Genomic DNA, 24012 nt, shown 5'->3' with positions numbered 1-24012 from the left:
TTTGGGGCCTGTTGTTTCTTTTTACCAGTGGTTGGGTACATCCTGGGACCCCAGTGAGCCTCTGTCAACCCAGCTTTCTCATCTGGCAAATGGGGGTAACTACGTTGGCCAGAACCATCGCGAAGGAGGGTAATGCGTGTAAATAAAGTAAAAACTCTTTGTGATCGGCTAAGTGCCAGGCCAGTGCTTAATTTTATTTTTTCAGAAATAGTACTAGTTATTAAGTTCTTTTTAAAAATCCCTTTCAAAAGGTAATTGGTATTTTGAACAAGGTATAGTATCTTGGGAATTCCCTGGGGGTCCAGCGGTTAGGACTCCACGCTTTCATGCTGAGGACGCAGGTCCAGTCCCTGGTCGGGGAACTAAGATCCCACAAGCTGTGCAGCGCAGCCAGAAAAAAAAACAGGTGTAGTATCTTGACCACCTGTTTCTTGCTGCAATCTCTTTTGTAATCATCCACCGTCGTGTCCCCTTTTACAACATTATAGGTTTGAATGTCACAGCAGGAGGTGGTCTAATTCATACTGGTTTTATAAATGGGGACACTCAGGCAGATTGCGCAGTGGTTGTTTTTAGGACTTCTTATTCCATAATGAAAATCCACAGCATGACACACAGGTGGCACAGGTGCTGTTCCCTGACTGCAGTGACCTCTAAAATGTCACCCAGGCTCAGGGTGGCTGGTTTGCGAGCGAAGTTTTGTCAGAGGTATTTTAAGCATTAATTGAAAAACTGTTACTAGGCTTTTGAGATGCTTTTCTAACTTTCCTGCACTTGTGTTCAGACATGTAAACAGGCCCCATTTTTCATGTGTGTTTATTGTGGGATGCACCATCGGAGGTAGAGGCTGACTTTCCCTTTCCAACTCAGCAGTCTTCTGAATGGCTGTTAAGATGATTTAAAAAAAAAAAAAAGAACTAAATGTAAATGTATGACGTAGCTGTACATTTTTATCAGCAACTTTGGTAAAGCAGAGATAACGTCTTCCCTCAGATGTAGAAGCGGAGGACTAGAGGACTGGTGAGAGGGCCAGAGGGAGCTTAGAGCCCAAGCTTTCAGAGCTTTGTGTTTCTCATTTATTTTTTTTAAAATAGCATAAGTAAGGGCCTTGGGGAAGTGACCCTCAGTGACGGGCCACCCTGCTCTGTACAGGCAGAGACGTAAAAGGACAGGGAGGCTCGTGGAGAGGAGCAGAATGCATGGGATACAGAGGGGAAGGAGACTCTTGACAGAGGGTGAGGGGGGTCAGCGGGAACAGGTTGCAGGGGAAAAGCAGGCCAAGCTGGCTGAGGAACATCAAGTTCATGTCTGAAGATGAGGGGCATCCTTGGGCGTGCCTGTCCAGTGGGACTTTCTGTGATGATGGAAACGTTCTGTGCTGTCCAGTTTGGTAGCCACTAGCCCCGTGTGGCTATGGAGCGTCTGAAATGTGGCTACTGCCACTGAATTTTGGATTTTATTTAATTTTAATCAATAGAGATTTCAATGTAAATAGCCCTAGTGGCTCGTGACCACTCTCTGGGCAGCGGAGGGTGGACTTCTGTGGGGTGTGCAGAATAAATCTCGAGAGGACACTCGCAGGAAGAGCTCCCTCTGATTGGAGGGAGGCGAGTGACACTTGCCTTCTGTGGCCTTGAACGTTCCCGGACGTGGGTCAGAACCCGTGCCCTGCCCCCCTGCTCTGGGCCACGGCTCTAGTCCTTACTTCTGGGACAGCACACACTGTAGCTGCTTGACTGTCCGGGGTGAGCTGGGCCACCCTCAGCTCCACCTCCCATGTCCATGTCCCATGGTCCATCCATCCCCTGGCACAGGGATTCCCGGGCTTTCGTGCTGGTCTTTAGGGGTCTGTTCTGCTTTGACTTTTGGAAAACTGTTCTCTCAGAGAAGGTACACTTTGTCCCATCTCTGCCTTTAACCTTGAAGTGAATGCAGATGGGGATGAGGTTGGAGAATTCCCTCACACCCCTGCAGAGGGAGGGAGGGAAGGAGGAAGGGTTTGAGGTGGGGAGTACCCTGAAGAATGAGAGAAATGGGGTGACATGGGGAGGCTAGGATGGTCTTGTGTTCACAATGCCATGTCCTAAATTTATCTTTTAATTTACATGTATATATATTTTAATTATATAATATATAGAGACTTGAACATCATTTGCTAAAGGTAGCCTAGAATTGAGTTAAAAGATGAGTATAACCAACTGGTTATGAGTAAAATCACTTAAAAGTATTTTCAAATATATGAAATCAGCTTTTTTTTTCATTTATATATACTACAGCCCCTCCCACTAGCCTGCACATCTTATAGTCAATCTGATACTCGCCGAATGAATAATGCACAAAGTGGAGCTTCCTCCCTCCCTCCCTCCCCTCCCAGAGCTTCAGACTCACTCTCCTTTGCATTGAGTTAACAAGCCCCAATCGTTAAAGAACGATTTTTTTCCCCTGAGTGTCTGCCTTTATAAACATTGTATTTAAGGCTTATGAAGATTTTCAAAATGTGATTTTGAACTCCCTGCTACTGAATTTCTACTGACCCTACTTTTTTTTTTTTTTTTTTTTTGTGGTACGCGGGCCTCTCACTGTTGTTGCCTCTCCCGTTGTGGAGCACAGGCTCCGGACGCGCAGGCTCAGCGGCCGTGGCTCACGGGCCCAGCCGCTCCGCGGCATGTGGGATCCTCCCGGACCGGGGCACGAACCCGTGTCCCCTGCATCGGCAGGCGGACTCTCAACCACTGCGCCACCAGGGAAGCCCTGACCCTACTTTTTACAAAGAACACATTTTTATCATCCTAAAAGGTAGCAATCATTTTCAGGTTCCAGAAAAGTAACCCAGCAACGAGTATGTCTCAGGTGTTAATTTCTTAATAAAATCTTTATTCTATTCTGGTTTTCTATTTATAGACACTGGTCTGTGGTCTTCTATTTGTTTTTATGGAGGTAGCGATTCAGTGTAGCAGACATTTTTAGCCGACGTAGCAGGATCTGCAGCCCTGAGGATTTAAAGATGGACGAGACCTGGTTCCTGAACTTGTGCAGAGAATTCTTGCTGACGATCTGGCCTCTGCTAAAGGCCCCCTTGGTTACCTGAGGGAGGTGACTGGGCAGAGAGGTGGTGTAGGTCTGCTGGTATAGCTTTTAGGAGCAGGGAGACGTGCCACAGTGTAGCGGGGAGGTGGCTGAAGCAAAGGAATTGTAGAATGTGCCATGATTCTCTGAGACACCATTGCTTCGGGCCACCTTTCAGTGCGTTTGATGGAAGGACCTGCCATTTCACTGTTACAGGCAAAATCAAACCGTGTAGAGGAATTGGTCGTGAGATGTGCAATAAAACTTGATTCTTTTCTCAGGCAACTTTGCAAACTATTAGGCTGTAGATTTTTTTCCCCTTATCCTGCCATTAGAAAAGATCTTTATAAATTGGGCTGTGTATACACAGATGTAGGGTGAGAGTGTGATTTACAAAACGCAGTTTAAAAAAGAGCAAATGCAATGTATTATTACCAAAGAAAAGCTGGGATGAAGTAAGCTTAATACAAGTAGTGCTCACTGCAGTTTTTTCTTTTCCTCTTGCTAGAAACCAGAATAATCTTTTCCTTCCCTCTTCAGCCCTGTGTCATGCTGTTGTCACGGTCAGATTTGTCTCAAGTTTTGAAGCACGCCCACAGGAACTCTCTCACCTGAGGGAACTGGGCAATCAGTCACCAGGGCATCTCCTCCGCCAGAGCTCCACCTTTAGACAGGTGTGCCTGCTTGAGGCATGGATGGTATTGCCCTGTGCAGTTGCTGCGAAACTTCCAGGAAGCTACCATTCCTCATTGCTTCTGGGGGAGCAAAAGCGGAAGAAGAATCTGGATGCAGAGAGCTGGCCCAAGGCCGTGTACCTGCCTGCTCACCTTCCTTCTGACTCCAGAGCACCCGCTAGGGCCACCCCAGGGCTGGGCAGGGCTTTCCCATTCCGATAGGTGCTTCTCCCCCCCTCCGCCCCGCCTCCTTCTGTGGGAGCCACCCCCTTCCAGGTCGCCTGGGCGCCAATGGGCCAGTGGCCCTGTGCACACTCTCCACTTCAGCTGAGCCAGGGCTTGTCCGTGGCCCCAGCCAAGGCCCAGCGTGCGCCCCGGGGGCCCCGGCCCCAATGCCTCCTCCGGGAGGGCAGCCAGGAGTTCCTTCAGGGACCGCTCCTTTGGGTGATGTTTTGGCTTTGGGGTGACTTCAGCAATGTCCCTAAGAGATGTGGGAGGAGAAGAAGAATATTTTGAGTGTGACTGCCAAGGTGAAGAGAGGAAGCCCATCCACAAACAGCCTGAAACCCTGGACCTCTTGGAGGAGGGTAAATTCTGTTCTTTTTGCCAGTCTGATCCTTTCCCTCTCAGTGTCTATGTAGGCCTGGCTGTTTCACTGATCTCACAGCAGTCTTTTATTTTCGTAGTGGGGTATAAGGTCAAGTACACACGTCTTACGTGGCGAATGTAAAGCTGCCAGGAGAGAAGCTGCGTTTCCAGCATCCTGGGAAGTCCCCTTGCCCCCCTTTCTTTCTAGTTTACACTTCCTTCCTGGGAGACCACTGTCCTGACTTGTATCACCTTAGATGTGTTTTACCTGTTCTCGATCTATGTAAGTGGAATCAAACAGTGTGTATTATTTTGTCTAGCTTCTGTTGCTTAACCGAGGTCTTTGAAATTCATACTTTTTGTTTTGTTTTGTTTTGCGGTACGCGGGCCTCTCACTGTTGTGGCCTCTCCCGTTGCGGAGCACAGGCTCCGGACGCGCAGGCTCAGTGGCCATGGCTCACGGGCCCAACCGCTCCGCGGCATGTGGGATCTTCCCGGACCAGGGCACGAACCCGTGTCCCCTGCATCGGCAGGCAGACTCTCAACCACTGCGCCACCAGGGAAGCGCTGAAATTCATACTTTTTGCAAACGTCGGTAGTCCCCCCGCATGCACACACTTTACGGCATTCCAGCGCTCTGTTTTAAGAGTTTTCATTGTTTTCTTCTGACTGAATGGCTTTTGGTGGGTTAATGGACAAGAAACTGAGTCATTATTAAATAATACGTTTTTGTTTACTTTAGGAAATTGTTTATTTTAAAAAATTATTAATCACCAATTTGAAATAGGGATTTTAAAAAAGTTTGGAAATATTTCAAATAGAAAAGTACAAGGGCTGACATTGAAATTACCTGGGAACTCACCACCAGGCTGTATCAGAGGGGTGCTGCTTTTGGAGAAGAGGGGGAGTGTTTTAAATAAAGATACACCTAAATGCTGAGTGTGAGCTTCCTAATTGGGCTTTTGGGGCTTTCACTCACAGCCCGGAAAAAGGGATTTTTGGGGGGGTGTTGTGAAAAAGAATGTTTAAAGAGTGACTGCAAGAAGTTCTTTAGGTCTTGAGTAAAAGCAATCAAAACACTTTTTCAAAATTCTCCTCTGTGATGGCCTGTTTTCATGTCTCAGAATAACTTTTTATTTTTTAAATGGTTTACAATTGGCTATATACTGAAAGTGTTTTTCTTTTGAGGTTACTGCCCTGAACATATTAACACTTCACCTATAGGACAGTTAAAAGTGTTTAATTGGAGAAAGGGGGAGAGCAGTGCTGAAACCTGGCACTCCCTGCCTGGTCCTTTCATGAAAGAGATGGTGGAGGTGAAAGGAGAGAGGAGTGAAAGACCGACTGGGACTGTGCATTTGTTGGGTTCCTGGAAGTGATCAAGAGAAAGGCCTCCCTCTGCTCTTAAGAACTAGGGCCAGCCCACGTTTCACTGGATCAGCTCGTGTCCCTTGAAGCTGGGCCGCTCAGCGTGCATCCTGCGTACCCACATCACCTGGGAGCTTGTTAGAAATGCAGACTCCCAGGCCCCACCCCAGACCTACTGGGTCAGAATCTGCATTTCAACAAGACCTTCAGGGGATTCCTATGCACATTAAAGTATGAGATGAGCTGCTGCCTAAAAGCATAGTAAGATCATTTTTAAAATCAATTATTGAACCATATGATTCTAAAATGAAAGGTTTCACTAGGTTCTAGAGCAGTATCATATATCCTTGTCAAGAGAAGAAAAATCATATTGTATGTATTTTATGTACATATATCTATATATTTTGAACTTTTTTTTTTAAACTGATAGCCAGATGATGATGATACCAGTGTTTAGTATGTACTTGCTATGTGCCAGGCACCATTCCAAGTACTTGAAGTGGATTCATGCATTTAATCCTTAAAATAACCATAAGAGGTTAAGTACTGTTATCATTTTCCATTTCATAGACTTATAAGAGAAACCTTCAGCAACTCTTCTAAAGTTACACAGCTCATAGGTGACTTCAGCCTACATAGACTGGCTCTAGGGCCCTACATAGACTGCTCTTAGGTACTGTGCTAGCAGTTCTCAAGGTAGGGTCCCTACACAGCAGCAGCAGCATCACCTGGGAACGGGTTAGAAATGCACATTCTTGGGCCCCGCCCTAGACCTGCTGAGTCAGACATGCTGGGGTTGACCCAGCAATCCGGGTTTTAACACACCTTCTGGGTGATTCCAGTGCACCTCGTCCTGTGCTGGTCCACATCTCACAGATGACAGGGTCTCTACTTCGTGATCACATTCGATGGTAGGGGTCGGGGGGCGGGGGGAAACAGTCTCTGTATTTGCCGTCTTAAGATAGACTGTTACATTTCTCTTCCTTGTCTCTTCTTTGTTCCCATCCAATTTCCCTCCTTTCTGTAGTAAAATTTTTTTTTAGCTGTCCTGAAGGTGAAAATAATATTTTCAGGACAGTAACTGCAAAAGAAAGATACAATTGCCCCTCGGTATCAGCCAGGGATTGTCTCCAGGACCCCCTTGGATACCAAAACCCACGGATGCTTAAGTCCCTTATATAAAATGGCATAGTATCTGCATATAACCTACACACATCCTCCCGTATACATTAAATCATCTCTAGATTACACATGATACCTAATACAATGTAAACGCTATGTAAGTAGTTGCCAGTGTGGCAAATTCAAGTTTTGCTTTTTGGAATTTTCTCTTTTCTGAATATTTTCAATCTGGAGTTAGTTGAATCTGCATATGCAGAACCCATGGATATGGAAGGCCAACTAGACTTCATTGTCAACATGCTTAATTTTCTTTGTAAATTGAAATTCACTAGACTTGTTCCTGGCCTGAAGGAGGTCTGTGGCGTAGATCAGGAAGACAGGTTTCGTTTGGAAGGCTTGGTTTCTGTGTCCAGTTTTGCTGGAAGCCTGACCTGTATCCCAGAGCAAGGTGTTCACTGGGCGGGACCCTGTTTTCTTCTGACCCTGTGAATAGTGAGAATATGTGCGAGACATGGATGTAACCATGTTCCCTGGATTCTGAGGTGATCTAGGTGGTTTTCTATACCACTAATGGTTCTAAAAGAGATACTTCTGATTGAAAACTGAAGGACAAAATGAGTTTGGGGTGTAACACTCATATTGGTAGCCATGGATACAGGAGACATTTGTTGTTCCCTCCCAGGTCACCTTGTGGGGGTGATAGGCTTCCCAGTGTCACCCGTTTAATCTTCAAAACAGCCTTTGAAATAAGCATTACTCCCATTTTGCACTCAAAGAGACTGAGGCTCAGATATGTTGTCCAGAGTCCCAGGGCCACAAGCACAGAGCAGGGCCCTCGCCCTGCCTTGGGGTCTGCCCTCCGCCACACCCAGGCTCTCAGCTAGTAGAGCCTCGGGCCCTTGCCTCCCATTACCTCATGTCCTCCTCATAACCCACAAGGCACCCGGAGAAGCAGCTTGCTTGGCTCACACAGCTGTCAGAGGCAGCATTGCTCTTCTGTCTTCAGGAGAGAAAATACCTGGGCTCTGTGTCTTCTGGTCACTGGAGCCTTGCGTTGTGCAGAAACTGAGTCGATCTCAAGTGATTTCTTACTGAGTGGTGTTCTTGAAGACAGGCTTTGCTTGTTTTCCCCCATCCCGTCTGCTCAGGACGAGCTGGAGCGGGGGAATCGCAGTGATGCTGAGTGACATGGTGGTCACACCCCCTCTGTGCCCGAGTGGCGGCACCTACACCGGGAAAACACTGGTGAAGAGTGGAGTTTTGTCATCACTCCCTTGTGGTTTGTTGCACGGCAGTTTCCCTCAGCTTTCTCAAGGAGAGGCCTGAAGAAGCCCGACTATGTAATGTTTTTTCACCTGGACGCTTCTGAGGCTGTTACCCAATTGCAAGCTTGGTCACTCGGTTCCTGGCAGGCGTCATTCAGGATTGCCTTCGGGTGGCAGGATTTGAAAAGAGCATGTGGCATGGTCTGGGGTTTGCTGAGACCGCGGGACAGCGCACGTCCCCTCCTCAGAGGCGCCTGCTGTCAGTCTTTCGCCCAAAGGGCAGTTTTCAGGTGCTGAGCACTAACCAGTAATTATCACCTGCAAAAGCCGAGATGAAAACGATGGCCAACGTCCCATGTCCAAATTCTCCAGATGGTTCCAAGGTGAAGCACAAGAAGCAGTGCAAATGGAGCTCATTCCTCCAGTTTGAGAGGGACATCCTGGGCTGCAGGGGCAAGGCTGGGCCATGTGGGGAATGGTGCCGCGTCCCGCTGTCTTGTGGGGTGGGAATGTCCACCCCATGGAAAGAGCCATCAGGCCTGGGCCCTGCGGTCTGTATTGATTCAGCGTGGCCAGCAGCACTGAGTCCCTACAGGACTGTCTCCTGTAGGGTCACGTTAGAGAAAGGAGCTGGCCTAGCTTATCAGCACTGACCTCAGCACTGTTACAAAGGTCTCTCTGCCCATGGTTTTCATCACCTTGGTTTCAGCCTAGGGTTTGTTTGTTAGTATCCATGGCTACTCCACGCGGGCCTCTGGTGACGTCCCTTGTTCAGGGCGGTTCTCTTTCTGGGGTGGGGGTACCAGCATCACCCCAGGGCTGGCCATGGGCAAAGCTGACCCACAGTCTGTGCATTTTGGGGTCCCCTTTCTGCCCTGCCCACTTGGGGCACCTGTCCCCCAGTCCCCAGCCGTCTTGTGTCTGAACTCCCCAAGAGCATTTTGTCACCTGGTACTTCCTGCTTGTTCCATACGAATTTATACATGTGTCTGACCTTCCCAATTAGGCCTCGAAGTCCTCGAGGGTAGGATTCATGTGTTTACTCAGCTGTGGTTAAGGGCCCCAACTTGGGGGTCAAATAGAATCAGACCCTCTCATTATAGCTCTGTGACCTTGTGCAGTTTCATGTCTAAAATGTGGGTAATAGTATTACTTCCTTCCTAGGATAAGGATAGACCCTGAAGGAGGGGTCCACATCCAGCACTTAGACATCTAGCACTTAGCAGAGTGCTGGGCACACAGTGAGCGGTCCATAAGTGAGCCACTTGCTTATTACCAAGGAGGCCTTCATTCAATGCTCTGGTGATGAATGGCCACCATAGGTCAACTCTGAGTGTTCAAGGTTAGGGAAGGGTGGATGGTTATAGCACCCAACAGACCAGGTTCAAGTACATGCTTATGTCCTGTCTGGCTTTGGACGAGTCACTTAGCCCTTCTCTCTGTCTCATGGTGTTTCACGGGGGTCATATTTGTGTCATCGGGTTATTCTGGGTTTTAAGTGAAATAATATTTGTAAAATGCCCATGGTAGCAGTTAGCATGTTGTAAATACTTAATAGTTATTTCCTTTCTTCTTCCCGGCCTCTTCAGTAACTTGCTTTGGTGCCCTGCTCTCAGACTACCCTGGCAAGGGGAAGTGAGCCTGTCCAATCGTCACACTAAAATTTCAGCTGATGGTGACGTTGATGGGCAGGTAAGTGTAGCCAGAGCTGTACGGTCAGGTCTCTGCTCTTGGCAAGACACCTCGCTCCCGCCTCCCAGTGCACAGACCCAGCACCACGCAGATGCTGGTCGTGGCCAAACAGACCACTCTTCGCGATGGACTGGGCTCTAGGCCGGCCTCTGCCACCACGCCGTCCCACAGACCATCCCTGAAGCTGCCATGATAAACCAGCACCTTCCACCTAAGAGCAGTCGTAGTAGCCAGCAGCCTGCCTGTCTGCTTCTAGCTTAAGACCACAGCGGCTTATTAGTTGATGCCTTTCTGTTAATGCAGCTTCTTTCTTCGCAGCTTTGTGCCTCATCATGTCTTTGTGTCACACTGGATTTGAACTTGACTGCCTCTTTCCAGATGGCTTCTTTTTCATGCAGGAAGCCTGGCGGGGAGGGGATACCTCCCCTTTCCAAGACACATGCTCCTCTGGAGGTGATGAGCTATACACCAGGCTTTTATGTTTTCACCCCTCTCTGGGCCCTCTGGTTGCTTAGAAATGAGCCTTTCTTTGCAAAGACTGGTCTGGGAGTAAAACAAAACCTTCCATTTTTTTTGAGCATCAACCATGTGTCGGGCCCCAAATGAATAAGACTCAGCTGCCATCATGTGACTTATACAGGTGGGAAGGGACCTGGGACATTTGTAAGAATTGGGTTCGTTATGCCTCTGGCCATTTTTGACGTGAAGCCATTTAAACAAGAATACAAAGCATTTGTTCTGCCTTTTTTCGTTTTGTTCTAATTACTGACAAATGAGCATTGTTTTTTATTACCAGGTACTGTGGGCCTCACCCTACTCCTGTACACACTTCAAGGGCTGCATGAAAATAGTTAGGTTTTATTTGTTTTTTAAGGCAAATCATGTGTGTCTTATGGGTCTTAGTAGTTAATACACTTGGGTTTTGGGGCCAAGTCTAAATTATTTTGAAGATAGATGTTGAAGGGCAACAGGCAAAGGAAGGGCATGGCTGAATCTCCGAGAAGTGGCTGTAACTTGGGAGAAGGGTGGAAGAGTAAAACTGGAGAGAGCTGGCTCTCGGTTTTCTTATGGACGTATCATGAAATTCTTCTGCCATCTGAGCAAGTATTTATGACAACTATCTCTGTGTAAAATAGATAGCTAGTGGGAACCTGCTATAAAGCACAGGAAGCTCAGCTCGGTGCTCTGTGATGACTTAGAGGGATGGGATGGGGGGTGGGGGGGAGGGAGGTGCACGAGGGAGGGGATATATGTATACATATAGCTGATTCACTTCATTGTACAGCAGAAACGAACCCAACATTGTAAAGCAGTTATATACTCCAATAAAAAATAAATACATAATAAATAAATAAAATAAAAATAGTCTAGTCTGTGTGAGGTAGATTAGTACCTTTATGTGCCGTTCATCAGTGCTGATTTTTCGAATGGGTGATTTGCTATTCCTAAACAGTTTTGCTGTCTGAGAACATTCTTGTGGCCGGAGGAAGGCTCCGTCATGAGATCGTGGAAGAATGTGTTTACCTTGTCCTGTGATGGGGACGTGGCTGGAATATGGCATAGGTAGTTCAGGGATGCTTGCTTGCATGTTATTTGGTGGTAACTTAAAATATTGAGGTATAATTTACATACTGTAAAATTCGCCCATTTTAAGCGAACAGTTTAGTGTTTTTTAGTAAATTTACTGAGTTGGCAACCATCACCATAATTCGGTTTTGGAACATACACATCTCCCTCCCGTCAGATCCTTCGTGCCTGTTTACAGTTAATCCCCATTCCTACTCCTACTAATCTCAGGGAACCAGCGATCTGCTTTCTGTCTCTATAAGTTGCCTATGCTGGATAGTTAATATGAATGGAGTCATATAATAGATGGTCTTTTATGTCTAGCTTCTACTGAGCATAACATTTTCGTTTGTTTTGGACACCTTTTGGGGGAAGTGGATTTATTTGGTAGAGCTCCCTTGGTCAGAAGTGGAACTTCTATTTGAAATACTGTTCTCCTGGAGAGAGAAACTTGTGACGGTTTATTTTAGATTGAGTATCTAGAACACTGGTGCTTGAAAAGTGCAGCTTGTGTTTGTCTTCCTGTTTAAAGAGGCATTTGTTATTCCTCATTTCTCGGAAGAGAAACCCAAGACACACAATTACAGGAGTTTGCCCAGGGCCTCATGACCTTGGTAGAGTCTCCTATGAAAACCTCAGCCTCAGGGCCACAGAGTCAGGGATCTGACCTACACCGAACATGCTTTTTGCTTTCTTTGTGCTTCTTAAACTTTGTTGATTTGTGCTGACCTCAGCCTTGCCCTGGCGTTCTTTGTGGCTCCTTAGTTTAGTTCAGGAGCCAGACTAGCCTCGGTTCAGTTCCCTCCATATGCAACCTCATTTGCTGTGACCTTGGTCGGGTCCTTAACTTCTCTGAGCTTCAGTTTCCTCATCCATGGAGTAGTCATCATAACAGCGCCTACCCTGCAAGATTGTTCTGAGAAGTAAACGAAAGAAGCACATTAAATCCCCGGACATAGCAGGGCCTCCATAAATGTTAGCTGCTGCCCCTGCTAGGAGTCTCCTTTTATTTTGAAATTCGCCATTTGCGAGCTGTGTGACATTGGATGAGTTAGTTAACCTCTCTGGGTCTCAGTTTCTCATTTGTAAAATGAGGTTAATGTGAGTGCCTACCCTGTAGTATTTATTGCTCTGAGAAATAAATGGTATAATCCATCTAGAGGGCTAAGAACAAGGCCAGGCTGTAGACAGCATGCTTTGGTAAAAGTAGGCTGCTGCTGCTACTAATTTCTCTTAAAAGTTACCTCAGGAAGGACCCTCTGTTGTAGTCAACTGCATATTTTTTGAAAAATATTTTAAGTAATGTTTTCCCCATCAGTGCATGATCACTACAAAAAAAAATTTTTAAGCACAAAAAAGAATATTAAAATTGGTAATTCTATCCAAATATCAGTGTTTTTAATGGCTTTGCTGTTTTCTTGTGTGTATTGTAAATCCGTACACCCCCCCACCGGTGAGATTATATGTATTTTGAAAACATACCTGGAGTAATAGTGCACATGCTTCCGTAGGAGTTTTTCATTTCTGCCTCTGACTTCTGTAAGTGGGCTCTGTCAAAGACCTCAGAACCTCCCGGAGGTTCTCCCTGCATCTTCTGCTCCCCAAGCCTCCAGTCACTGTGTATGTGGTGACACTATGTGCCTGACTGGTTAATGCTGGAAAAAACCCTGGCCCAGGTGTACGTTTTATCGGGTTCAATTGTTAAAGCATGTTAAATATTTCCACAATTAGCTTTATAAAAGAGCAACACAAGGGGTCCTTGTGCTGGGGGATACAAGAAACTACACAGGTGATAACATCATTAGAGCTTAATATTCACACACACACATGCACACTCACAATCACGTGCGCTCGCGTGCGCATTCAAGTAAAATGGGGAAATCGAGTAAGATTCCTGGATTGTAGCAATGTCAGTACCCTGGTTGTGAATATAGTGTTACAAAATGTTACTGTTGGGTGACACTTAAAGGGTATGTGGGATCTCTGTGTTATTTCTGACATCTGCATCTGATTATCTACACGTGATTAACGACAGTGATCTCAATTAAAAAAAAATAGCTTCAAAAATATAATTTCCGTTTAATACAATCCCAGAGCAAAAAGCTGCTCGGAATCTTGTTCTCTTATGTTAGGGTGACATAGAACCAAGATTAGTTTAAAATGTAGCCTGGTTGTCTTTTTTTCCAGGAAAGCAGAGGACTTGGTCCTTTGAGGAGAGCAAGGGAGACATTAGCTGGCCCTAGAGTCGCAGCACAAGCTTCAACACGGAGGCCTTTGTACCCGCCGGTAGATGACAGGGGATGCCATGCTCATCCTAGAGGGACCTGGCTAGAAGGCTCCCGGGTCTTGTCTGTACCGTTGCAGAGCATCACAGCTGTGCAGCATGAAAACCACCTCCTGTCCGAGGCACAGGAATCTCTACTTAAGGATTTCTTGTGACCTGGAGCTGATGATCTATTTAGAGCAATTTGAGCTGGACTCCATCTCCATCAAATTAAATTCTGGTTCAAACCAACCCTGTACATCTCCCTTGCTTTTCCCTGTGGGAAGAGAAGGAAAATGCCTGAGGCAATGCTCCCTCCAGTGGCTGGAGGGTTCCTGCCATAAACTGGGTAGAGGAGAGGCCAGCAAAGGAACCTCTGCTCATCCCCCCAGCCCCCAGCTCTGAGGACCCTGTGTTGGGAGGGTTTCAGATTTGGAACCAGATTTCAGGTCTCCTCCTTAAGCTAGAAAATCATTCCAACAGATCAGATTTCTCTGCGCTCACCCACTAGGATGATCTCTACTTGGATTTATAAAATATTTAGAGACCTATCGCTCTCCAGTTGCAGTTAGCCATTAGTAACGCTACTGAGTTTGGCTTAGCAATACACTTCAGTTCCCAAAGGCCTTGCATGGGCTGTGACTGCAAGTGGGTTGTTGTGAAAGCTAAGTCCTCTACGCTTAAAAGAATGATTTTCTAGAGTCTTAGTTATGAGGAGTTACTAACAAGTTATTATGTAGCCCCTAAGTGGCTGGTTTCAAAAAATTTTACACTTTGGCCCTAAATCCATTTGCTTTCACTCCTTCCTCCTCAGAATAAAACCCATGCTACCTTCATGGTATTTGGACTACAAATCAATTCCTTGCCATTGATTTAAAATAAAACCACCCTGAGACTTTTCTGGAGACTAAAACCTCCTTTCAGTGCACACCCTTTTTCTCCAGTGGAAGAACACAGTCCTAAAGTGGCCCGCAGACCGCCTCTTAAGGCCTCTTAAGCAAATGGCATATGTCATGAAATACCATATGGGAGAGTATTGGGTGGGAGTGTGGATTAAAAAAACAAAATCTGTCACCCTGGTTTTCACGGTTTGGAAACCGGTTGCATAGCCTTAGAAGAGTGGGCTGTGTGCCATTATGAAATTATCAGCTAAGGCTGTTTAATAATCATACCAAGAGCTGCTTTGGGAAGGACCCAGCCTATCCACGTAGTGGGGTCTGTACAGTGAGTGGGTTCGAGATCCTCTAGATCTTTCTGTCGGTTCATACCTCAGTCGCTGTGCTGCTGACCCACTTTGGTTTGCTGACCGTATACGAAGCCAGACCCCTTTCCACTCCAGCGCCCTGCCCTCAGCACCACCCCCGAGTGTGCACGTGCGTATGTGCACGTACGCACACGCACACACACACACACACACACACACACACACGCGCGCGGCGTCAAGGCTTTGCAGTGAACAGTAGACCCTGCCCCCTCACCCCACAGCTTGAATCTTTTCTCTGGAACCGGGGAACAAAACCTGGTGGGGCTGAACCCAGCAAAACCAATCACCCTTTATGCCCAGTACGACTTTAGTCACTTTTTTAGGTGGGTTGTTTGTTTGGCAGGCTTGTAGCATCAGTAGTTTCATTGTCGTTTTTATTTCTTGCAGTTTTATGTGCTGAAAGAGTTGGCCAGATGACTAAGACATATAATGACATAGATTCTGTAACTCGGCTTCTTGAGGAGGTAAGTGATTTGGGGCAAGGCAAAGAGTCATTTATAGCTGATTATAATTTATATCAATTAAAGCATACATTACTATCTTTCTCGGTGAAGGATCTCAGCAACTGAGCCCTCTCAGGGTAGAATTCAGTGGCTTTATTTTATTTATCTTTTGAACTGAGAGCTATGTTGGCTTCTGTCACTGTAACTTTGTACGAGGTATTTTGGATTTTAAAAGGAATGTATTAATGACACAGAATAGGGTGGCATTTAAATGCTTGCTGTAGAATACCCTGTTTAAGATTTATAAACCCTTAAAATATATACTAATGATATATGTTAAGTGTATACAAAAAATGTCAGAAAAATACATCATTATCCATCTTTGTAATGTTTTAGTTGTATTTTGTTATGTTTTTATTTACATCAGGTTAAGGGAATATTATTATGCGGTGTCAGCATGGAAATAACCAAAACAAGCATGGCAAGGAAAATTTAGGAAACGTGCTTGGGATTAGACGAGCTGCAGTTAGTTTAGAGACTATGCTTTTCTCAATTTCTTCTCAGCATTCTGTTGACAGTTGAGAATTAAGGTGCTTTGGTGGCCTCTGGAAGCAGATGAGTGTAATGTGTGTATCCCCATGCCTTCAACAGGTCAGAACATGGTAGGTTCTCAGTATTTATTGAATAAGTGCCCATCTTAAAGCACTACCTCTCACTCTCCCCACAAAATCAGACCTCAGATGCAGAGGTGCTAACCTTTTTTTTAAAGATTTTTTTTTTGATGTGGACCATTTTTAAAGTCTTTATAGAATTTGTTACAATATTGCTTCTGTTTTATGTTTTGGTTTTTTGGACCTGAGGCGTGTGGGATCTTAGCTCCCTGACCAGGGATCGAACCCACACCCCCTGCATTGGAAGGCGAAGTCTTAACCACTGGACCGCCAGGGAAGTCCCAGAGGTGCTGACTTTTAGACCCTGGTTTCTGCTCTAGAATCTAGAATGATTTGGGGTCATGTGACTCTTCATTAGCCCTTCTTGAGGAAGAGAGTAGAAAGATATGAGAGACACAGAAATCATCATTTTCAGCCAGTGGCAGAACAAAGTTGAAACACAGGACCAAGCAGGAGTGTGGGACCTGAGGTTTTTTGGTGGGGGGCATCTTTTCATCCCTTTATTAATTTATTTATTTTTGCGGTACGCGGGCCTGCCACTGCTGTGGCCTCTCCCGCCGCGGAGCACAGGCTCCGGATACGCAGGCCCAGCGGCCACGGCTCTCGGGCCTAGCCGCTCCGCGGCATGTGGGATCCCCCCAGACCAGGGCACGAACCCGGGTCCGCTACATCGGCAGGCGGACTCTCAACCACTGCGCCACCAGGGAAGCCCTTTTCACCCCATTTTTATGTCTCTCTCTTTCCCTGTGCTTCTCCCTTCTGCACATCCAGTGTTCTCCTACCTGCTCTGAGGGCTGGACCCTTCCAATACTCCCCTACCCCTACCTCAAGTTCCTGAGGGTTCACCTGCCCTGCTGCACACTCCCCTCCCATTCTCCTGAAGGCCACCCACGGGTAGACCCAGTGTAGCTGAGACAGGGCAGGAGCCGAGACCCGCTTGACCACCTGCATGTCAGGGAAGTTACAAACTCCTCAGCCCCGAATAAGTGAGTTTAGATTTTTTGGCCGTGTGACAGGGCCATTAGTGAGGCATTTTAGGGCACTGGCCTTCTGGTGACTCTCCAGTTGCAGCCGTCTTGGCGGCTGGCATTATTGACCTCGTAGGCTAGCTTGGTTGGCACCACCAACTTTTGAAAATAGTTTTTACCATGTTCCCCCTTCCTGCTGTGTCAATTTTCCCCAACACTGTCCTGTTTCTAAATCCACTCCTCACTCCATACCCAGTTAGTCCTCAAGTCTTCTGAGGGAGGTCCTACGTCTGTACCTTTATTATTTTTTTTCCAAGTCCACCACTCCAGCTTCTGGAGCCCTGGCAGTGAGATTTGAGTTTTCTCTCTGCTGTCATCTTCCCTGCAGCTGCCACCCTCCCACGCCCTCTTTAATGACCTCGGCTTCCCGCGACACTCAGAACTCCTTGGCACGGCATTCAAGGCTACACACTTGATCACATTCCTGAATCCTCCTAATACTCATCACCGGGACCTGCCTCCTGCTCTCCCACCTGTGACCTTTTGCACCATTTGGCCCCTCTGTCTTTTCTTGCCTTGAGTGTCATACTGCAGGGCTCATTGGGGATCTCTGAAGCTCTCACACTCCTCCAGCCCCAGGTAGTCCGTGCCCCAGCCAGCCCTGAGCTCGGGAGCCACCCTGTCATTCTGTTGGCTTTGTTCATCCAACTGGATTGGTTAGAAGTTTTTCCAAGGCGAGGACCCTGTTGGATCCTGATTTCTTTCGCCCTTTTAATCCTGGAAATGATGGGCCTTTGGTAAGTGTCTGCCTCTGTGGTCACGCTTAAAATTAAGGGTAAACTTTGAGAGCTGCATGTCGTCTGTGCATCATCTCATTAATTCTGCGATAGTTCTCAGAAGTAGGTGCCACTATTTCCCCCATCCTACTGTGAGGGGACCTACATTTGAGAGGACAGGCGACACCCGGTGGCTCAGCTGCCTTCCAGCCCGGGCCCTTAACCACTATGCACGTGGCCCTGTTGATTTTGGCTGTAGTTGTTTACTGCCCTGTTTATTTAGTTTTGGGGAGTACGGTGAGTTGATTGTCAATGAGACATTTTTACTTTAAAAACATGAACTGGATAACTCTTTTTTTAATGGGATGCTGCTTCAGTGAGTATCCATGGCCCGTGGTTCCTGGCTTCTGCCGGGTGTGAGCTGGCAGGGCTGGGTGAGGACTTTGCAGGGCCAGACCCGTCTCTGCTTGGATGTTTGAGGACCACGTCAGAGGAGCCTGGGACTCCAGCCCTGTATGGAGATCCTGGTCATCAACACTTCACAGCTCATTGCTTAAATGAGTGTCACTGTATCAAGAAGCATGCTGTCATCTTTAAAAAAAAACTGAGTTGCTCAAAAGAATATTTGTGGGGCAGTCTCTTCAGGTGGCTCTTTGCCGTGCTTTTTTGTTTTATTTTTAACAGCTCACCATGGCCATGGTCTGTGTGCATCAGCGTGTTTTATATACAACGCTGTGCCTCTCCTTTTCCTGATAAGAATCACATCTGAGTTGCTGCCTTTCTTTGGAACTAGGCGGGTTTTCTGGTTAAAGTCTAATTGCCCCAGTCGCGTGAAGGTTGTGCCATGCTGTGCTTTTCTTGGCTTTGGTTCCGTTTCCTCTGGTCGTTTGCTTTGGTTTTGCACGGCTGCCGCAGGCAGGCGGGGTGCTGGCGGGATTTGCACGGGATGCCGGAGCACAGCCCTTGGCCAATGTGAAGAGTTTGCTTTCGGGTTAAAGGGGAAGAGGATTCTGCAGCTCGCCCTGGCTTCTGCTGCTGTTCGGAATTTACCTTTGGGCAAAGCTGTCTCCTCCCCAGTTACGGAGAGGGTTATTCCAGGAGCTCCTTAGTCATGCTTTTTTATCCCCAAATGGGTGAATGAGATGAGTCAGCTGCTCAGCGTGGGAGGCAGGCAGCTCTCCGTCTCTGGGGCCGTGCCAGGCGGCTCGAGTGTTCATGGTCATTGCTAAAAGGGGCTGAGACACAAGCCACAGTCTTTTTAAAAAAAAAAATTTATTGGAGTATAGTTGCTTTACAAGGTTGTGTTAACTTCTACTGCCCAGCAAAATGAATCAGCCATACATATACGTATATCCTACAGTGCATTAAGTTTTCAGCGAAACATAGCTGCGGAGAGGGAGCTAGGAGAGCCAGAATGAGCCCCACCTGACCGCCATCTCCTGGGGAATAAAAGAACCAGTTCTTCTAATGGCTGATTTCCCAATTGAGACTTATTTATGGTCTCATTTTCTCACTGGAGTTTGATCCAGTGGTCATTTCCTAGCTGTTTTCCTGGTTTTCGAGGTAAATATTTATCACATGTTGGCTGGTTGTAAGAAATGAGACTCTTTTCATCACTGAAATTCTTTTTTTTTTTTTTTTTTTTGCGGTACGCGGGCCTCTCACTGTTGTGGCCTCTCCCGTTGCGGAGCACAGGCTCCGGATGCGCAGGCTCAGCGGCCATGGTGCACGGGCCCAGCCGCTCCGCGGCACGTGGGATCTTCCCGGACCGGGTCACGAACTCGCATCCCCTGCATCGGCAGGCGGACTCTCAACCACTGCGCCACCAGGGAAGCCCGATTACTGAAATTCTTAAAGAGAAACCCAGCTGGCCTTTTGCCTTAGAAAAACCAGAGACCTTCTGATGACTTTTTTGTTTAAGAATTTCATTTCATCTCTGAATATTTTTACTCTAACTTCCTTTTTTTTTTTTTTTTTTTTTTTTTCCAGCAGAGCATTTCCTTTATGTTACTATACAGATCAGATTTTGGGTGTAGACACAGTGAGAGTTGTCCCCTCCGGAGGGCAAGGAGGCCCTCAAGTCTGAGATTTGACGTGTATTGGGGTATAGTGGGGAGGGGCGAGGGGCTTCGTTGTCGAGCCCCTCAGCATTTGTTTCCTTCCCCTGCCTGCATCCCATTCCTCTTGGGCTCTGGCCCCTGTGTGCCGTGGGACGCCTTCAGCATTCTTCACGTGCTCATCGGTGCCTTGCCCAGCCTGTCTTCATAATTATGATTCTGGCTTGATTCATTTGCACTGAAATCTGCCTACGAAATGTCTATGTGTGCTGGAACTTAGCAGCTGGATTGCGTGACGGCAAGCAGCACAGAACGGTAGGCAGTGAACCAGCGAGCATGAAGCACCTGCTGGGTATTCAGTCTGAGGGCTTGCTCTAGTAGAAAGATCTAACTGACTGGAGTGAGAGATTTATGGAGACCACACTTCCAAAGGGAAATGGACGGTGGTACTACAGTTTTCACGGAGAGTTAGCCAGCTGAAACCACCTGCACTAGTTGCTAATTTTGAGACGGCTCCTGTAGAAGTGGGTTCCCTCACACAATCCCTGTGGGTCATTTCCTCCCAGTACCAAAGACGCACAACCGTTGTGTCTGAAAAGTAATAAAGGGCCGCTGAGATAAGGACCCTCCTTGGTAGACACAGTAGCCGGCACGGATGAATGCACAGAGAGGGGCGTCTCGGTTCGTTGGGCAGACTCACTGGTCCCCTTTGTTCCCTGGGAGGGCATGAGGGGGAGGCACAGATTGGGAAAGAGTTGGAGGAATTTATGGCTCACTTGACACGACACCCAGCTGGCTTCTGGGACAGCAGTTACAGGTTTCAGGACCGTGGAAGACCTAGGGGAGAGAGACCATCATTCATGCAAGAGCTCCAGAGAGCCAAATCGCTGTTGGATTCAGTCCCCCCAAACTATGCTCTGACCTCCAGTGCTCTGCTCGTAATTCAGCCAAACTCCCATGATGAGCAAAGGAAGGTGTGCTACTGTTGCATGGTATAATTTGGTGGATATATAAAAAGTTAGAAACAAAAGATGCTTTTTGAAATATCTTACCACTCAATGAATCATAGCGCTAGAAGATTCTTCCAAGGGTCCCTCAGCAAGTCTGTCCGTCCACCCTACCTCATCTCGCAGACGAGGGAACTGGGCCCCAGGGATGTTGAATCAGAACCCAGACTCTCAAATTTTAGGGTAGAACGGTTCACCTGGAGCAGTTAAACTTTTGACGGGTACCTGCTATAAGAAATGCCTCTTAGGTTGTCGGTAAATGTGTGACAAGCAAAATTTAAGCATGAAGTGATAACCTTACTATGTGGAACGCACTTTGGTATTTCAGTTCTATGCTGTTGAATGTCATTTAAAACAAAATGGCGGTTGCCATGACTAAAATGCTTCTCAACCTACTGATGGTTTCTAATCTGTGTTTGGGTTGAGTGGAAGCCATAAGACTACATGGTTATCAGAAGCGGGGATTCCTGAATCCCCAGCTTTTTTCTGCTCAAAACCCCATGTCCCTCTTCTTCTGCTTTTTGACACCAGATGAGCAGAATAATTAGCGTAGGCTTCTAAAAGGATTTCATTTTCCGGAGTTCTCCCCCCCCATGCCAATCCCCGCCTAAAAGTGAGCAAGTGCATCTACTCGTGATGGCCAGCAGTTTCACCAGCAAGGATCAGTGAGTCTGCATTTGGTGACGGCGTCCACCCCACTGTCCCCACTGTCAGGCAACAACTTTCCTCCCATAAAGGCAGCTGTATCTTTGTATGCCAGTAAAGATTTTCCTCTGTGCCCTGCTGTGCTCTAAATGTCAGCAACTGAGCTAACAGAAAATTCTGTCTGCAACAGTCTTTGTTTCTGAAGTAGGGCAATGTTATGCATTGTTTCTCCGTTTTTAAAGCTATTTTTTTAAAAAAATAAAGCCTAAGTAGCCTACCTTCCATAAGTAAAAGAAACATAACTGTATCCTGTTTTAGAGTAACTTTAAACATTTTTGTTTCATACGCGGTAAATCTAAGGAACTCAGTAAATTCCAGCTTAACGTGTGCCAGAGAGGCTGCCTTGGCTATTTTAAGTGCACTTTGGAATTTCTGGATTCACTTATTCATTGAGCAAATAGTTACCGAGTGTCTCCCTGTCCTGGGTGCTGGCGATACAATAGCCCAGCCCTTCAGGTAGAGAGATAGGTTATCAAATGATTACACAAGGACCAAAAGCAGTTGGATAGAAAGATTTTTGGAAGCATGTCTTTCCTGTAGGAAGAGACTTGTTTTCATTAGATCGGAAGGTTCCCTTTCATTGCTTGGGGCCCTGGTAGCTGAGTGAGCTCCTCTTTGAACAGGTATCAGACGCTGGTGCGTGGATGGTGAATTAGTTGATTCCCTTGTCCTTGCTGAACGCCCTTGTTTTCCTCAGTTGACCCTGAGTTCTGTGGGCTCCTGCTGGAAGCACGGGTTTTCTCAACCTCTGCTCTCGCTTCTGCCTTTCACAGAAAGAGCGGGATCTAGAGTTGGCTGCTCGGATCGGCCAGTCGTTGTTGAAGAAGAACAAGACACTAACCGAGAGGAATGAGTTGCTGGAGGAGCAGGTGGAACACATCAGGGAGGAGGTGAGGACCTGCCAGCAGGGGCGTCTGCAGGGGCTTGGGTGCCGCAAAAGGCGTGCCTGAGGAAGGTGATGATTTCACGGCATCCCGCCGGGGAAGGCCCTCCCCGGACATGGAGAGCTGCCTTCCTGCTGCCCCTCCTGTTCATCTGTGTCTCCTTCCGACAGTGTGGACGGGTCACCCAGGCTGGGACCAGCCCTCACATGGTCAGTAGGCCCCCAGTGTGGACCAGCTACAGCCCGTGTCCTCCAAGAGTCTAGATCTTCATGTCAGCTGAGAAAGACACTCAGAGCTGGCTGAAGGGCACACAGGCTATTCCAACAATGAGCGGAGATTCCTGAGCCGGGGTGGGTGTTGGCAGGCGGAGAAGGAACTGCAGCCATGCTGCAGAGTGAGGCAGTGACTGCCCCTTCATCAGCACAATATAATTTTGTGTTTCTAAAACAAAACCAAAAATAGCCTATTGTTTTCATGATCGAAGCCCTACTACGTTAATGATACAAATCTTGGTCTATATCTTCAGCCCCCATCATTATGGGGGGTGGGGGGCAGGGGAAGAACATTTTAGGCTTAACTTAGGGGCTGAGGTCTCAGAGGAGCGGCACTGGTTTTCTGGGAGGAATACGGTGTGGACGGGAGGAGGAAGGCTGCAGAGTCGGGCGGGTTTGCTACAACCAGCATTAGGAGCTTACAGCCAGGCCCCCCTTGCTAGTGTCTTTGCCATCATCCTAACTGGCCTTTTTTTTTTTTTTTTTTTTTTGCGGTACACGGGCCTCTCACTGTTGTGGCCTCTCCCGTTGCGGAGCACAGGCTCCGGATGCGCAGGTTCAGCAGCCATGGCTCACAGGCCCAGCCGCTTCGCGGCATGTGGGATCCTCCCGGACCGGGGCACGAACCCGCGTCCCCTGCATCGGCAGGCGGACTCTCAACCACTGTGCCACCAGGGAAACCCCCTAACTGGCCTTTGAACAGTGAATCTGAACTGTGAGGACTTTGATTGGCTTTCCTTCTTCTCATTTCTTCTCCCTTATTTTCTATCAGAAACTTTCTTAGTTGGGGGGGGGGGGGCGATGGGGATGCCTTTATTCATGTCCCTAAGACGTATTCAGACTTTTTCCTCATTAAAGATATTCCCAGCTATTGTTGTCTGGGTTTACCAATCATTTAATGTGATGAAACAGAGTAGCCACTCGATAAGAAAACATTTTTTTAAGGGTTTATTGTAATTTTTATTGATTTTTTTCCCCTTCCGGTGTTACTGAGATATAAGTGATGTACAGCACTGTATAAAGGCAAGTTTTAATCCTGGGCTTTCTTTAAAAGGTGATGAGGTAAGATACGGTCGTGTTCAAGGAGAAATAAAGTTGACCCCTGCTCTCCTGGCCTCCAGCATCATGACCTGAATCTCCCTTCTCCCAAGTATGGGAGAAGGTCAGCCTGGCCCCCTACTTGGCCCCTTCTGAGCAGAGGGACATGCCATCAGGAACCAGTAAATGGTCACCCGTCGCCCCTCACGCGCTACTTCTCCAAGGTGCTGCCCTTGCTTGGGGCTTCCTTTCCTCACACAAAGTGCATCCTGCGCTTGGGGGTGGAAGTGACTTTTTGTCCCCTTGGGAAACCTTGGAGTTTG

General features: G+C 47.2%; 1 protein-coding gene across 15 annotated transcripts in view; it reads left to right on the top strand.

Annotated features, from left to right (window-relative positions):
* The window catches only part of TRAK1 (trafficking kinesin protein 1), a 104199-nt gene that overhangs the window by 44885 nt on the left and 35302 nt on the right, over positions 1-24012 (top strand). For 13 of the 15 annotated variants that reach the window (XM_027097098.1, XM_027097095.1, XM_027097092.1 and 10 more), the window contains 2 exons: positions 15256-15332; positions 22269-22385. In XM_027097098.1, the coding sequence (XP_026952899.1) occupies positions 15282-15332; positions 22269-22385 (168 nt within the window). In that variant the 5' untranslated portion in view covers positions 15256-15281. Of the gene's footprint in view, positions 1-3972; positions 4328-15255; positions 15333-22268; positions 22386-24012 lie in introns of those variants that run through there. The other 2 variants (XM_027097103.1, XM_027097094.1) reach the window with 2 other exon arrangements.

Source organism: Aethalodelphis obliquidens, unplaced genomic scaffold, assembly GCF_003676395.1.
Source record: "Aethalodelphis obliquidens isolate GAN/ISIS:26980383/991018 unplaced genomic scaffold, ASM367639v1 scaffold112, whole genome shotgun sequence".
Classification (NCBI taxonomy): domain Eukaryota; kingdom Metazoa; phylum Chordata; class Mammalia; order Artiodactyla; family Delphinidae; genus Aethalodelphis; species Aethalodelphis obliquidens.
Note: the sequence above shows the minus strand (reverse complement) of the source record. Positions and strands in the feature narration are given on the sequence as shown.